The sequence below is a fragment of the Rhineura floridana genome, chromosome 14 (assembly GCF_030035675.1).
Source record: "Rhineura floridana isolate rRhiFlo1 chromosome 14, rRhiFlo1.hap2, whole genome shotgun sequence".
Taxonomy (NCBI): Eukaryota; Metazoa; Chordata; class Lepidosauria; order Squamata; family Rhineuridae; genus Rhineura; species Rhineura floridana.
The window spans coordinates 36923779-36939128 of NC_084493.1; the positions used below are offsets into that span (position 1 = coordinate 36923779).

The 15350-nt window shown below is 42.2% G+C and overlaps 1 protein-coding gene across 1 annotated transcript in view; it reads left to right on the forward strand.

The window, feature by feature from the left end:
- The first annotated feature begins 98 nt into the window (after positions 1-98).
- The window catches only part of RAB8B (RAB8B, member RAS oncogene family), a 45723-nt gene continuing 30471 nt past the window's right edge, over positions 99-15350 (forward strand). Inside the window, exon 1 of the mRNA XM_061595085.1 lies at positions 99-303. Within this exon, the coding sequence (XP_061451069.1) occupies positions 180-303 (124 nt within the window). The 5' untranslated portion in view covers positions 99-179. The remainder of the gene's footprint in view (positions 304-15350) is intronic.

Consider the following 15350-nt stretch of genomic DNA (forward strand, 5'->3'; position numbering starts at 1 on the left):
GAAAGCCAGAAACACTACTGTTCCCAGAGGCCCTTGCGCGGGGGTTGGGGTAGAGGGAGAGGGGAGAGCTTCCGGCGGCGCGCGCGGCCGTAACCTCTACGTCCCTCCCATCGCAATGCCCCGCCCCTTCCTGCCCTCTCTCCCCTCCCCCTCGCTCCTGGCCGCCAGTCCCAGCGAAGATGGCGAAGACCTACGACTATCTCTTCAAGCTGCTGCTGATCGGCGACTCGGGCGTGGGCAAGACCTGCCTGCTCTTCCGCTTCAGCGAGGACGCCTTCAACACCACCTTCATCTCCACCATCGGTGAGGCGAGGCGAGGCAGTCTCACTGCTCCTGAGGCGGACTCCTCTGAGGGGAATCCCACAGGCAGGCAGGCGGAACTGATGCCGCTGTCCCGCTTCACAAACCCACGAGCTCTGAGGGCGTCGAGGCGGCGGCCCACTGGGCCCTCGGAGCGCGGCTGAGGGGGCGCTTCTCCCAGAGGGGGCTCGCCGGGCGTCGCCGCCGCCAGCGGGCAAGCGGGGTGGTCTCCGTCTTCTCTCTCTCGTCCCTCAGACCCGCTTGTTGCTGGCTTTAATTGGGAGAGGAGGAGGAGGCGCGCCATGGTCTTCCTCTCCCTTCATCTTCCGCCCGTTATAACTTGTGTGGGCGATATAACGGAGAGGAGGGGGTCCTGAGGCGTTTATTCCGAGTAGGGGGCGCGAGGCGGCGTGTTCTTCCTCCCCGTGTACTTCCTCGGTTCCTCTCTCCCGCCCCATCACCCAGCTCACTTTCTTAATGGCTTTGTTGCGGAGATTTGTTCTGAGGGGGCGCCGTGGAAAGGAAGGGCTGTTTTGGGGGGCCGGGGCGAAGGTTTGAGGAAGGGTTTCCAGCGAGCACCTTTGGGGCGGGCGATACCCCACCTGCAGCGTTGCGCCAAGTGCGGGGTCCCGCCGTGGCCGCCCTCCTCCCCCCCTCCCAAATGGGAGCCCCGGGCCTGCAGATCTGTACGCCGCCCCTATTCTCTTTTCCTCCCCGCCCCCGAGACGACACCCAACCCAGCCTGCCCCGATAGAAATAGGCTCTCTTGGAGGAACTCCCAAAGAGGTCGCTCTCCTTTGACACTTCTGGGGTGCTTTACCGGGTCCTGTTTGTGGCCCATAAAAAAGTTGCCTTTCGCAAAGGCCATCTCTGGCCCCTGGTGGCGGATAGGCACTTGTTTCGGGACTTACTGTTAAACTGCGCAGTGCTGTACAAAAATAGCGTAAGAGGCATATCCTCTGTTTACCACCTACGGTTATGGCATGCTGAGGAAGAACAGGAGGGCGAATAGCTCTGTGGAAAAGCCCAGGTAAATAACTGTCAAAACTGGCCAGTGGAAGAGATACTTGTCTAGCTACCCAGCAGCATCTCTGGATTGACTGGAATTGCTTTTCAAAGGAATTCAAAGGATTGACTGGAATTGCTTTTACTCTGATAGCCAACATGGATGAGATAGAGATGAGTTTGAAACTTATCACTAGTTGCTGTTTTCCTTAGACATTTCATGGGTGAGTGGTTGCTACTTGGCTCAGTTCAGCTAAAGAATTCGCCTTGTTTGTCAGAGCTAAGGAGATACAGCTCCACAGCTCCTGAGGAAGGAAAGTATTTCCGAAATGCGTAGAGCACTACAGTAAATTTTACTCAGCACCAGAGCCTGCCTCTCCTTTTTGTCTTCAGTTCAGCGACTATCACGCCATATATGCTGTCTGACAGTGGGCATGCCTGTATGCTTTCTACCAGTCTACCCAGAACTGATGTTGAGTTAACCAACCTGGATCCTTTTTGTAAAAATGATGTTGTGCTGGCCACTTACAGTACAGATCTGTCCTAAGGGATCATTTTGCTCTTTCTTGGAGTGATGCTTTCCTTAACTGAGATGCGCATTCTCCATGATGGCAGTTCTGGCCCTGGAAGTGGGGCACTGCTATCAACTCTCCAGGTCAACTATCTTAGCTTTGAGGGAACTCATCATGGCATACGATGGTGGGTGGTTCTGATATGAGACTGTAACTGCCCAGCTGTTTGAGGCATAAGGTGTAGTGGTGCTTGTAATCTTTTATAAAAAAACCTTTTTTATTAAGGCATTGTAATTTATGTTGTTGGTTCTACGGTATTAAGAACACTGGTATACCCCCATTAAGTATTTTAAGGCAGTTGTACCAGAACATTTAAGCAATGAAAACGATTGTAGTAACAGGGAGCATTTTCATGACCAGGGGTAATAATAGATTACAGTATATGATAAGAGAGTAGGAACACCCTTGATGAACTTCTAAACAGGCTGTATGACTTGGTTGTAACTTGTGCTGTTTTCCTTTCACTGTTGAGTAGCTTTTCCTTCTCGTGAAAACCAATTACTTTTAAGGAGTCTTGCAGATGGGGCTGGCAACTTCTATTCTAGGATCTTTGCTGCTACACTACAGTTACCACAGATATATTATTTGTTTTTTGAATTGCATGTAGCCTCAACATCATCATTATTATAATTAACATTTTGTCATCCTGTTAAAAACGGTTCCATTACCACAGTAGTATTTGGTCATGTGTATAAACATGTTGTATTAAATGCAAAGGCTGTTGGATGCATATTGACAGAATGCTCAGTTCTGTTCTACTAAAGAACCTGTGTTAACTGGGAAAAGTGTAACTTTTTAATAGTTGGCGTTCTAGTTTTGCTTAAGCAATTGGGATACATATCATTTTCATCTGAAACCAAATGTGTCTAACAGTTGTTTCTCAAGTGTAATCTCATTGAATCAGGCTGCTTTCCTTGACTGCAACCCACTTAGTGCTGAGGCATTTTAAAGACTGCTTTCTGAAATACTTTTTTAAAAATTATAACAAACAATTGTAACCAATAAGACATCTAAAGCAAGCAGGCAAGGCATTAAGACTACATTGTTGGCTTCAGGAACAGCCAAGGTTGTGTTCTCCAGATTTTGCTGGACTATAGTTCCCATGGGCCCCAGCTGGCTTGGCTAATAGTGAGGGATGCTGAGGGTTATATTCCCAACGACGTCTGGTGGCTACCTTGAGCTAGCTAGCCCAACCAAAATCCTTTATAGGAAGCTGCCTTTTACCAAGACAGACCATTGGTCCATCTAGTTCAGGTAGCAGCTTTCCAGAGTTTCAGACTGAAGTCTTAGCTCTACCTGGAGATCCCACTTGGATTGAATCTCAGATCTTTTGCATTGTAAAGTAAGTGTTCTACCTCTACGCCCTTTCCTAGAATTTGCTGGTGGTGAATTTGGTGGTGATGGCCACCAACTTGGATGGCTTTAAAGGAGAATTATACAAATTTATGGAGTATACAGCTACCAATTGTACAGTACTAGCTACTACAGCTATGTTCTGCCTCCAGTGTTGGAGACCGTATGCCTGTGAATGCCACTTGTTGGAAATCCCAAGTGGGGGAGTGCTGTTGCACTCATGTCCTGCTTTTGGGCATCTGGTTGACCACTGGGAGAATAGGATATCAGACTACATGGGCCATTGGCCTGATCCATCATGCTCTTTTGTCCCCTAAATGAAAGATTTTTCCAGGCTCCAGAACCTCCTGAAACCCATTAGACACACATTCTAAGGGACTGAATTCTCCAAAGAAGCTACTGCCGCAGGAGGCCTGACATCTGTCTCCCCTCATTGGTACATCACAGTGAATGATGGCACCCTAAACAGGCCTTTCTCAGTTAATCTCTATGTGGGGAAATAGTTGGTTCGAGGAAGGGTGTTCCTTTGCTTCTCAGGGAACTGTCATAGTAACTGGTTGCTATTCAATTTTTTGAATGCTGAGTGTACAGAAATGGTCAGGAAATGGAAGAGGTCACAAGAAAAACTGCTTAAGCTGGGTGTCATATTAAACACTAATTAGCTACAGTAAGTAGTCTTGTGCAAGAGTGTTCATGTATTCTGAGGCTCTGTGGTTTTCTGGCCTTGCTGGTTCACATAGCACTTTTGTCAGGTTAGGAACATACATTGGCATGTGAAGGTCCTACACTTTGAGACTATTCTTGTACTCTTTATAAAGTAAAGGTTTTAATTAATGTGCTTATGTAAATACAGTTCCTGTGTGGTGAAATGTTTGTGTATGGTTCTGTCTTCCTGTTGAGCTAAATGTGTTGTCACTCATGTCACAAGTGCTCTTTTGTATTTACGTGTGCTTTGATGTGACTATAATACTTCTATTTGTTTTAACGTTCATTTGATTTAAAATTGTTTCTTTTGCTGCTTAGCTCACTTGAGAACTCTCGCATACACACAAAGGAATGAAGCTCAAATGCATTTTAGTATCATGTATGAAAATGCCGTAGAGCATTATTATGTCACCTGAATATTTTAAGTATCTTCAGAAATGATTGATGTGGTAAATTTGCCATAATCAGTGGTGGTGGTCGTTATTGAGATGTATAGTTATAGAAGTTTGTTATACACCAAGGACAACACTATCAGTGTGTCATGAAGCTGCCGTTAGAGCCAGAATGGTGTAGACATAGTATATCTCGACTTCAGCACAGTGTTTGACAAAGTGCCCCTTAATATTTTGATTAGCAAGCTAGCTAAATGTGGGCTGGATGGAACAACTATAATATGGATCCACAGGTGGCTACAGAATCATACTCAGAGTGCTTATCAGTGGTTCCCTCTGAAACTGAGGGGAGGTAATGAGTGGGTACCTGCAGGGCTCAGTCTTGGGCCCAGTGCTCTTCAACATTTGTATTAATGACTTAGATGAGGAGATGCTCATCTGGTAGAGTGGTACGACAATGAAATCAATGACCTAGCGAGGTGGTAGGCTCTCCCAACACTGGAGGCATTCAAGAGGCAGATGAACAGGCATCTGTTGGGTATGTTTTAAACTGGATTCCTGCTTTGAGCAAGGGGTTGGACTTGATGGCCTTATAGGCCCCTTCCAACTCTACTATTCTATGATTCTGTGAAATGTCCCAGATGCCTGGGCAAAAAGGACTTTGCTTAAGCTTCTGCTTTTTTTGCTTAATTCCTACGAATGCCAACCATACCAAAATTTTATTGTTGTGCTGTTTTAGAGAACTCTGTTGGGAGGCTTCTAGGACAAGGTACATGTGCAAGCAAGTCACTTGGTTGCTTTGTACATGAGGAACTACAACTAAATGTGAACAAGTCTTTTGTTGGAGGTGTCAGAAAAATTGTACTTGTGCTGTAGATGGCTCATTCGCATATGCAAGTCATTGCTTGATGCTGACAAATGATGGAGCACAGCAATATTTGAACCAGACCTTGCAAGTGACAGTTGCCTCTGCCTGTAATTACAGATATGGTTGTTTTTTGCTTTAATATTTAAAGGACAAGGAAACAATTCCCCAAAATGTACATTGTTATTATTTTTATTCTCTTGAGTACTATAAGTTTTCTCTTCCACTTATAGCATTCATTGTACCCATCACCGTCATGTGGGCTTTTGGCTGGTTAATCTGAAGTACCACCACACTTCCTTGTTCTTCTTTCTTTAACAGACTAACATGGTAGGCAGTTGGATGGCAATGTTACCAGAGACAACTAGGACAAATGTAGGGTTTCACAACAACTACTACTTGAGTGTTGAATACAGTAGGGCCCCACTCTCCCACTCATACAGCGGGCTACATTCCAGACCCCTGCCTAAAAGTGAAACCCATCAATAAAATGGTGCCCGATGCCCGAAAAACACCATAAAAGCAGAACAAGCTCCAAATGAGTGGGGCCTTACTCTAATTTTAGCCGCGTATTAGCGGGCTGCCAAAAAGCAGGGCCCTACTGTAGTTTACTTAGGTTGCAGTTCTAAACATGCCCTTCCTTGAGAGTAAGTTCATTGAATTTAATGAGACGTTTGAGTAGCCATGTGTAGGATTGTGCTGTTGGCATTCTACTTGTGGTTGCTCAACTGTGCTCTCTGTGCAGTGACTTTTTGGTCTAGCAGCATAATAGTTCTGCATCTCTTCACTTTCTGATTGTAGCTGCAATAGCAGTTAAACTGAGAAGGTTCGTATGTTAATCCTAGTTAAAAGATGGAGGACCATGAAAGTGCTACATAAAAAATGTACCCAACATGTGTCAAGGATTGGCTGGTCGGTTGCACTTCTGTGTAAATGAGCTGAAGTTGTGCAGGACGTTGAAAAGGCTACCCAGTGGCTCAGTTCAGACACGATAAACCTCAGGAGAGAGGAGCAGAGTAAAAGCTGTCTTGTTTGTAGCAGACTATAGCCTGCTGTATTCCTCTGACTGCAGCAAATTAGAAGCATTCTAATTGTCACCTTCCACACAAATGAGGGAAGGATGGCACACATGTTTCTTATTCTTGTAATGGCAAACCATGGTTTGGCACTGTGGCAGAATGCTGGTGGTAACTTTTTTTGGGGGGGGGGAGGAATATATATTTTTATTGAATTTTATAACATCTCATACAAACCAGAATAACGACAAGAATAAAATAAAACAATTTATTTATTAATTATTTGATTTATATCCCGCCCTTCCTCCCAGCAGGAGCCCATAATAAATGTACATTGGGGGGGGAATGCTTCCCAAAGCCCTTGTGAGAATGGAATGATGAGTTAGTTGGGTCTTTCATCTAATTCAGAAGGTCTCTTAAATTCTCCTTATGCAGAAGCAAGATGTGTTTAGAAACTCACAACTCTGTTTTCCTTACACTTAATTAATCTGTAGCAAGTTGATTTTCTTTACACTTAATTAAGCTGCATCAAGAATCTACTCTGGTATCTCTGCAAATGTATGTTTAGTGGAAACATATCGGAGTCAAATACTCTGGACTCAGGATTTTACAGCTTCCTTGAGTGGAAATTGTCTACGCAGATCTCATCTTAAAGGGAAATGAAGCTTGACAGCATCATCTACAAAGTCGGCTGTTTTAGAAGTCACTATATAATTGCATAAAATTTTTGAAAGTTGATCAAAGGTTAACACAAAACATGTATAATATGCAGTCTTGCCTCTTCATCTGCTTTTATACCAGGATACAGAGGCACACATGTTTGACCGGAGCATCATAGTTCTGGCCTTTATTAGTCTTGAATTAATCTATTGCTGTGTGATGTGTTTTCAGATTAAATGTGTTGGGTTTTATAATATTCAGCAAGAGGGTTGTTCTCTCCAAAGGCGGTTGGGTTTCTTATGCTGGCAATCTTAACATAGCTGAATTTGTGGGCTAGCTCCCTTATGGTCTGGGAGGAGTTCAAATTCAGTGTAGAAACTTGCTGACTATGAAACAAACTTTGTAATATTTACATTCTTATCCAAGATGATATCAGAATCTGGCAGAGTGTCCACAAAGGCTGTTTGTGTGTCAAATGGCTGGAACAGTTTGGTTTTTCTTTTTTAATAGTTTTTTCCTCTGCGTTCATTTTATCTGTCTCCATTTTGATTAACAGAAGCCTTTGTATTGGAACATCAGCTTCTAATATTTTATCAAAATATCAAGATAAAACTAGAGATGTTTTTTCCCCAAAAAACTTGGAAAAGTTTGGATTATGTAGTGTGCGATCAGCTGGAGTGTGGGGAGCTCACGCACTATAGCTGATCACTGTCAGCTGGAGTGCGGCGGCTGGAATATAGTAGGGCCCCACTTTCAAGCGGTTTTTGCTTTTCGGCAGGGGCCTGGAACGTAACCTGCCATATGAGTGGGGCCCTACTGTAATGGCCAGTGGCCGGGCTGTAAATCTGTCAGGCTTGAGTTGAGGAGGAGTGGCCAGCAAATACAGCAAGTGTGGATACCAGGTGGGAAGAGCCAAGAGAGTGCAGAACAGACGAATCCTTGGGGCAGTCCAGAGTCAAGGTACCGAAGATCCAATTGGGCAGGGTCTGACGCACAGAATCATGAGCAGGGCTGGTGATGATCTGGCACAGAAGTCTGACGTTTCCAGCAAGAACCCAAGCTGCTCACAGTCTTTTAAGCTCAGTGTCTGAGGCCAGCTGTTTGCAATCAGCCTTCCCTCTCTCAAGAGCTTGGGGTTCTTAAAAGGGCCAACTGCCTCCATTGGCATCTCCTTTCTGCTGGGGTTGGACTAGCTTCCTGGTCACTCCCTGAATCTGACAGGATGGCTCCAGCAGAGTCCTACTCTTTGTTTGATGATGAAGGGTCTTGAGCTGCCTCTCTGCTCATCCCTTCTCCTGGGTCTGAGGTCTTCCATTCCCTTTCATCCTCTGTTGAGTCCTCTGAGGCATAACACTAGGTTCCTTACAGCTTAGCAGCTTGTAACTCAAGTTGTAACAAAAATAATTAAAAAGTAAATTCAACTTGTAATTATTGTCTGAACAAACTGTAATTCTAATATAACAAATGTGACAAACAAGGCAAACCAAGTTATACATAATACATATTATGTTCCTAAAGATACTTTTGATCTGTAAAGGATGCTAAAAAAATGAGTATTGTGTATTGTCCAGTTTCCCAAAATAATAATAATAATAAAAATCTGTTTCCCCCCCTTAAAACCCTCCAGAAAAAACTTTTTTTCTTGGCTTCATTATTTCTGGAAATTTAAACACTTCTTGGTAAAACTCAGATTTTGGAAGAATAAAAAATCATGGAGGAAAGCAGTAGCAATATGGAAACTTTGCTTTAGAAACTCCAGTTAATATGGGAGCTTCATACTTAAAACATTACTCTTTAATTTGTTGTTTTGTGCCTTCAAGTCGATTACGACTTATGGCGACCCTATGAATCAGCGACCTCCAGTAGCATCTGTCATGAACCACCCTGTTCAGGTCTTGTAAGTTCAGATCTGTGGCTTCCTTTATGGACTCAATCCATCTCTTGTTTGGCCTTCCTCTTTTTCTACTCCCTGCTGTTTTTCCCAGCATTATTGTCTTTTCTAGTGAATCATGTCTTCTCATTATGTGTCCAAAGTGTGATAACCTCAGTTTCAACATTTTAGTTTCTGGTGACAGTTCTGGTTTAATTTGTTCTAACACCCAATTATTTGTGTTTTTTGCGGTCCATGGTATCTGCAAAGCTCTTCTCCAACACCACATTTCAAATGAGTTGATTTTTCTCGTATCTGCTTTTTTCACTGTCCAACTTTTACATCCATACATAGAGATCGGGAAGACCATGGTCTGAATGATCCTGACTTTAGTGTTCAGTGATACCTCTTTGCATTTGAGGACCTTTTCTAGTTCTCTCATAGCTGCCCTCCGCAGTACTAGCCTTCTTCTGATTTCTTGACTGTTGTCTCCATTTTGGTTAATGACTGTGCCGAGGTATTGATAATCCTTGACATGTTCAATGTCCTCATTATCAACTTTAAAGTTACATAAATCTGTTGTCATTACTTTAGCCTTTTTGACATTCAGCTGTAGTCCTGCTTTTGTGCTTTCCTCTTTAACTTTCATCAGCATTCGTCCTCTTTAATAATATATCGTATAATCATACCCTGTAAATGTCATAGTAAGTAGAGAAAAACATGGCTATACTGAATCCTTGTTTAGCCCCTCTCCATTCTGATAAATAAGATATCCTTGAAAATACTGGTCTCTCTGAAGTTCGTATCTGTCAGAATTGGTGTATAAAAAAACTGTTAACTGCTGATTCTGAACTTTCAGTTTGAGTTTGACAGACTTCATAAAGTGGAAGACTCTTGTGAATTGAAACAAGCTTCTCACCTGTTTTTATGATTGAGACCTTGATTGTGTGATTACGTCTGGGTGTGCAAATATTGCTAATTGTTTTCACTGAATGCAGAAGATAAAAGCATGTGAGACTAATGGTGGTCCTACTATCATATTGCAGAGACAACATACTTGGCAAACACGTCTTCAATCAAATTCCAGAAGAGTTCTGTGTTCTGCAACATTTGAGAGTACACTTCCAACATAGCCCTTGAGTGTTGCTTGTTTAATAGTTGAATCAAATGTATAGAAATACTCCTCATTACTATATTTTGAATGTTTGAGCAATGAGATTCTTTTAAGAAGATCTTTAAAAATTAATTATATCTGAGGGAAAATATTTTGAGGATTTTATCCATTGTCCAGCAAACCCCCAATCTTTCTGCTTCAGGCTTCGGAAGTTGGAGAAGTGAGGATTTTGTTTCTCCAGGCCTTTACAGAAGTAGTTCAAGTTGTAACAGCAAATGTGATGTCTGAGTAATCAGGAAATTGGTTGTGGGAAGAGGGTATAGAACACTTTGCAGTGGTTTTCCGGGGTAGAGTGTTTTATTCACCTAAAAGATCTTAACATCCCCACAAACATTTTTAAATGCTAGTTTAAAACTACAATTTTTAAAGGCTTCAGTATTATGTTTATAGATGTCATGCTATCTCCTTATGCTCTTTCTCCTTTATGTGTACTGACAGTTTTTTTGGTGAAATGGCTTGGGGTGTATGGGTAAGCTTCTGCGCCTTTTGTCTCCTCTGCATGACAGATGTCTGACGGCTTCATCTCCATCTCCATCTACAATTGGCAGATGGAGCTTTCCTAGATGTGTGTCTGTCTCATTTGACTGATAAGGAGACAAATGTCTTATTTAAATATCAGTTAACTCTTAATGATTCAGGAATTCAGGAAACACCTGACTGGATAGCATATGTTCTGAGGAACTTACTGTGAACCATAAGAAAGCCATCTGCCACACCTTGATATGTTTGTGTTCTTCACAATAGGTACTTTGCACATATTAATTAATTAATTAATTAATTATTTGATTTATATCCCGCAGGAGCCCAGGGCAGCAAACAGAAACGCTAAAAACACTTTAAAACATCATAAAAACAGACCTTAAAATACATTAAAACAAAACAATGTTAAAAACATTTTTAGAAAAAGTTTTAAAAACATCTTTTAAAAAGGGTTAAAAACATATTATTAAAAAAACATATTAACAAGCAATTCTAACAGACGCAGACCGTTGTCTGATTGTTTGGTGGCTGAATGCTGATTTAATGTGTGTTTCTGAAACTCCTTGTTGAGTTTATTAAACAAAGCAAAATGCCCTACCCCTAATTTCTGCTCAAACTCTGATTGTGGGCAGACTCCTGTTTCTTGGGACTAGCAGAGGGCATCTTCCACTTCATTATCTGTGGAATCCTCCTAGGCTCACTGGCTATATAAAAGTTAAATAGCTTTCCTAGCATCAAGGCTTAGTATATGCAGGCAAAAGGCATATTAAGTAATGAAGATAATGTTGCATGGGACCCCCAGCTTGGCAGTTATTCTCTCCGTTTCTTCCATTCCTCAAGAAAGGGACCTGAGTTAGGAACTGTACATAGCAATGAACTTGCTTTGCTTCACTCTATATGTGGCTGCTTTTGTGGCAGACAAGGCATGCTCTGTCCTGGCCAACTGTTGGATTCAGACTCACTGGTGTGTTTTCCTTCATTATGTTTAATGTGGAATTTCATCTTAGAATGCTTCATAGACAGCAAGTGAACATGTTGTCACAGCAATTGAACATGCCCCTTGAGACCCTTTAAGTAGGCTTATGGCCTTTCTGTTTGCACGGGGAAGGTTTCTCAGAACACGACTAGCTAGCAAGTGGGCACGCCTTCAGACAGGTTGAAAAGCTGCTGCTATCTGTTAATGCCTGTGCATCTGCCGGCCTTGGTGATGGGGCTGGAGGTACTTCAGCCACCTCCTCCTCTGAAACTGCCTCTGGTTGAGCCTCCAATTCCTCCCCCTCAGAGGAAGGCACAAGCTCCTGTGATAAGGCAGGGCTGAGAGGTGGGATGGGAGGTGGCTCACTTTGCCAAAAGTGACTGGAATTAGGGGGCAGAGTTGTCACCATCTAAACTGCTGAAGTGTCCTGTTTCAGCCCCCTCCCGTTGCAGCCCACCAGGTCCCTCCCCAGGATCCTCCTCTTACTGATCACTCTACAAGAACTCTCCACAGGGACCATGACGTGCTCTGATTCTGATTTTGGTAGTCTGAATGCATAGTTTATATATAGTGATTTGCCTTTTTATAACTGCAAAATATATCTATCCATATTGAATTGAACTTCACTGTCTGGCGGCCTGAGAGATGCCAGGCAGGTTACAGTTTGATAACTGAACAGTTTCCAAAGCCGTCTGTCCCTGTTCTGCTATTTGCTTTGGGGAACCTGAGCGTTAACTGAGTTAACTCAGTTGACTCAGGATAGTGGCTTGTAACAATTGCATGATTGATAGTTCGGAGAGTTTAATTTTGTAAGTAGTTAGGTTAGCAGTTTCCTTCTTAAAGGTCCAGTGAGGCTAAAAATAACCCTTGGGTTGGTTTAATTTAACCTTGTTATCATGGCAGTTCAACTTATAACCAGACTTTTTGTGTGCATATTAGTGTTGCTAGTGATTCCTTCTGCCACTGGTACATGTAATAGTATTGATGCTAAATGTCAATGATTTCATGGATGTAATAAGCAATGTTAGATTACTCCCCTGAATATTTTGGTATAACTTGAAATGGAAGTGTGGACTGGGTGTGGCCAACCCCCCTTCCAGTATTTCAAAACATTACAGAGGAAGACCCTGTCAATCTGAGTCATCTTGGCGGACAGTACTACATGCATGCAGAACATGTTCTTCTGACCTTAAAGCTAAAGATCTAAGGAGGTGTTGGCCATCTTGAACTGTGGAGAAATGATTTCCTCATTGCACTAGTGATTCAGCATTTTATTCATTTCAGTGCCCCTGCCAGATAAGCACTATGAGGCATATTGTGGAGCTTTTGTTCTGAGATAATTTAGTCACTAGTACATTTTCTACAAAAATGTTGGTGTATGTGACCCCCGAGCCACTGTTGGAGCTGATCTTAAAGTTGCTGCTTTGAATTAGTCTCTTTATTGAAAGTTGTTAAATAGGTCGGGAACAAGTTTTTCTCTTTCAACAATAGTAACAGAATTTATACCAGCCTTCTTCAAACCACATGGTTCGTGGCTGTTGGAAGGTTTGTTGCCTAATAGTGACATGTAGTAAGCTTTGTTTTTTTTTAATCAAAGAAAAAAAACCCTGCATTTGATCCAGTATCCTTGCCTATAATTTGCCAACAGAATAGGCCAGCAGGCTATGATGTATGTGCTTAATTTGCTCACCTCACCCGCTCAAAGGAGCCAGTTATTGAGTCACATGCTAGTTGTCTTTTGGTGCTTTGTCCGGTTTGCTTTGGGTGAATAAATATATACTTTAGGCATGGCATATTAAAGGTTAGATCTAATCTAAGTTTTAGATAGCCTGTATACCCATGGAATTGCCAATGTAGATGTTTTTTGGGGGAAAGGCCAAAGATTAAAGTTCAGAATGATTAATTGTCTTTGTGACTTTTTATAGCATGGCACTAGCATGTTGCAGTTGGTGCAAAATGCAGCAGTGTGACTGCTCACTGGGGCAGGATATCATCAACCTGTTACCCCGCTACTGAAAGAATGGCACTAGTTCAGCCTTTCCCAACTAGTGGGCCACCAGGTGTTGTTGGACCACAACTCCCATCAGCCTCAGCCAGCATTGCCAATGGTCAGGAAAGATGGGAATTGTGGTCCAACAACATCTGGTGGCCCACTAGTTGGGAAAGGCTGCACTAGTTGCTTATTAGCTGCCGGGTCAAGTTAAAAGTGCTGGTTTTGATTTACAAAGCTCTATACAACTTGAGACCAGAATAGCTGAAAGACTGTCTTCCTCTTACATACTCAGTGGATCACTGCACTCTGCAGGTGAGGGTCCCCTGCAGATACCATCTTATCAGGAGGTCCGTTCCACACAACATAGGAAGTGGACCTGTAGTATTGTGGCACCTACCTTTTGGAATTCCCTGCCCTTAAATATTAGACAGGCAACATCTCTGTTATCTTTTCAGCACCTACTGAAGACCTTCCTGTTTCAACAAGCCTTTTAAGTAGAGATCTTTATTCCAGTCTGCATCTGTGCTGGAATTGCTGGTTAAGATGTTTTTAAGGATTTTTAAAAAAAATGTTTTTAAGATGTTTTATTTTTACGATACTGGTTTTTGAGTTTTTTAAGCTGTTGTGTTTTGTCCTTTGTTTGCCACCCTGAGCTCCTTCTGGGAAGGAGGGTGGGATAGAAATTTAATAAATAATAACAATAATATTAGCATGTTACAGTTGTACTCCACCCTCCCATAAACATTTTATTTCTCAAACCTCTAGTTTTTTCATCTGTCCCAGCATCCAAGTGCGAATGTGCATAAGCAAGTCTTGGTGTTTCTTTCAACTATAAGTTATGAATTAAAAGGGAGGTTGAGCAAAACTGATCTCAGACTTCAGGAATTTAGAGGCTAGTGTAACCATATTTTTTAATTACAGAATGTGTCATAAACAGAAGGAATGAATTAGAGAGAAATCTCCAGGCACTAGACTTTATGCTTGGGATCCAGTCTTGGTGCATTTATACCTTTCTTAAAAGGCTAATATGCGGACTTAACAGTTTGTAGGTATGTCTGTGCATGTCAGTTTTTAATCTCTGGATTGCAACAAAACGATCCCCTCAGTAGGATGTAGCATTGTATAACTGAAACATTCAGATCATCTTGAAGAAGTTACTCTGAAATTCTCATATTTTAGTTTTGCTGTAGACTTGTGGATTTTGGGTGTGATATATTGGGATATATAATGTGTCATCTGAACAGGACCTTGGGTAGATCCACACCATACATTTGCATATTTTTCATAAAATATGAGTTTCCAATCTGACAGAAAGCTTGTTTGTTATAAAGATGAAGTGGAGTCTTTATAAGTGTCTTTGTCGCGTTCACTGCAATTTATTTCTGACCTTACAGATAGCTTGTAGTCCCTTGCACTGTGCAATGAGTGCTACAGGCTTCCAGATGCACTGCCTACAAATAGGAGCTGAATAACTTGCAATAATGGGCTGAGTTCAAGGATGAATGACTAGTACTGTGGGTGGAGAAAATGAGGTTTTGGTGTCTTTGCCAAAGAGAGGATGGACAGATTCTCATTAGCAAGTAGTGGACATTAGGAAGGTGCTTCAAACAGAGTCAGACCATTGGTCCATCTACCTTAGAATTGTTTACACTGACTGGTAGAGGCTCCACAGGTCTCCTGGGAAGGCGAAAATTCACAAACACTGTAAAGTTTAAATCAACCTTAACAATAACCGAATACTCAAGACTTAAGGTACACATATAAAACACTAAATTGCAAATAGGGCAATTTATTACAAACAATTCAGAAAATCAGTATAAACTCATTAACAAACTTCAACATGCAATTTCAGATCAATACCCATACATAATAAAATACAAAAAGGACCAATAAGCTGAGTCCAGGCACCAGTCCAGGGCTTGCATAGTCTCTCATGATTCGGATGTTACAGTGAAATAGAGCTGGGTATCATAGTGTAGTGGTTAGAGT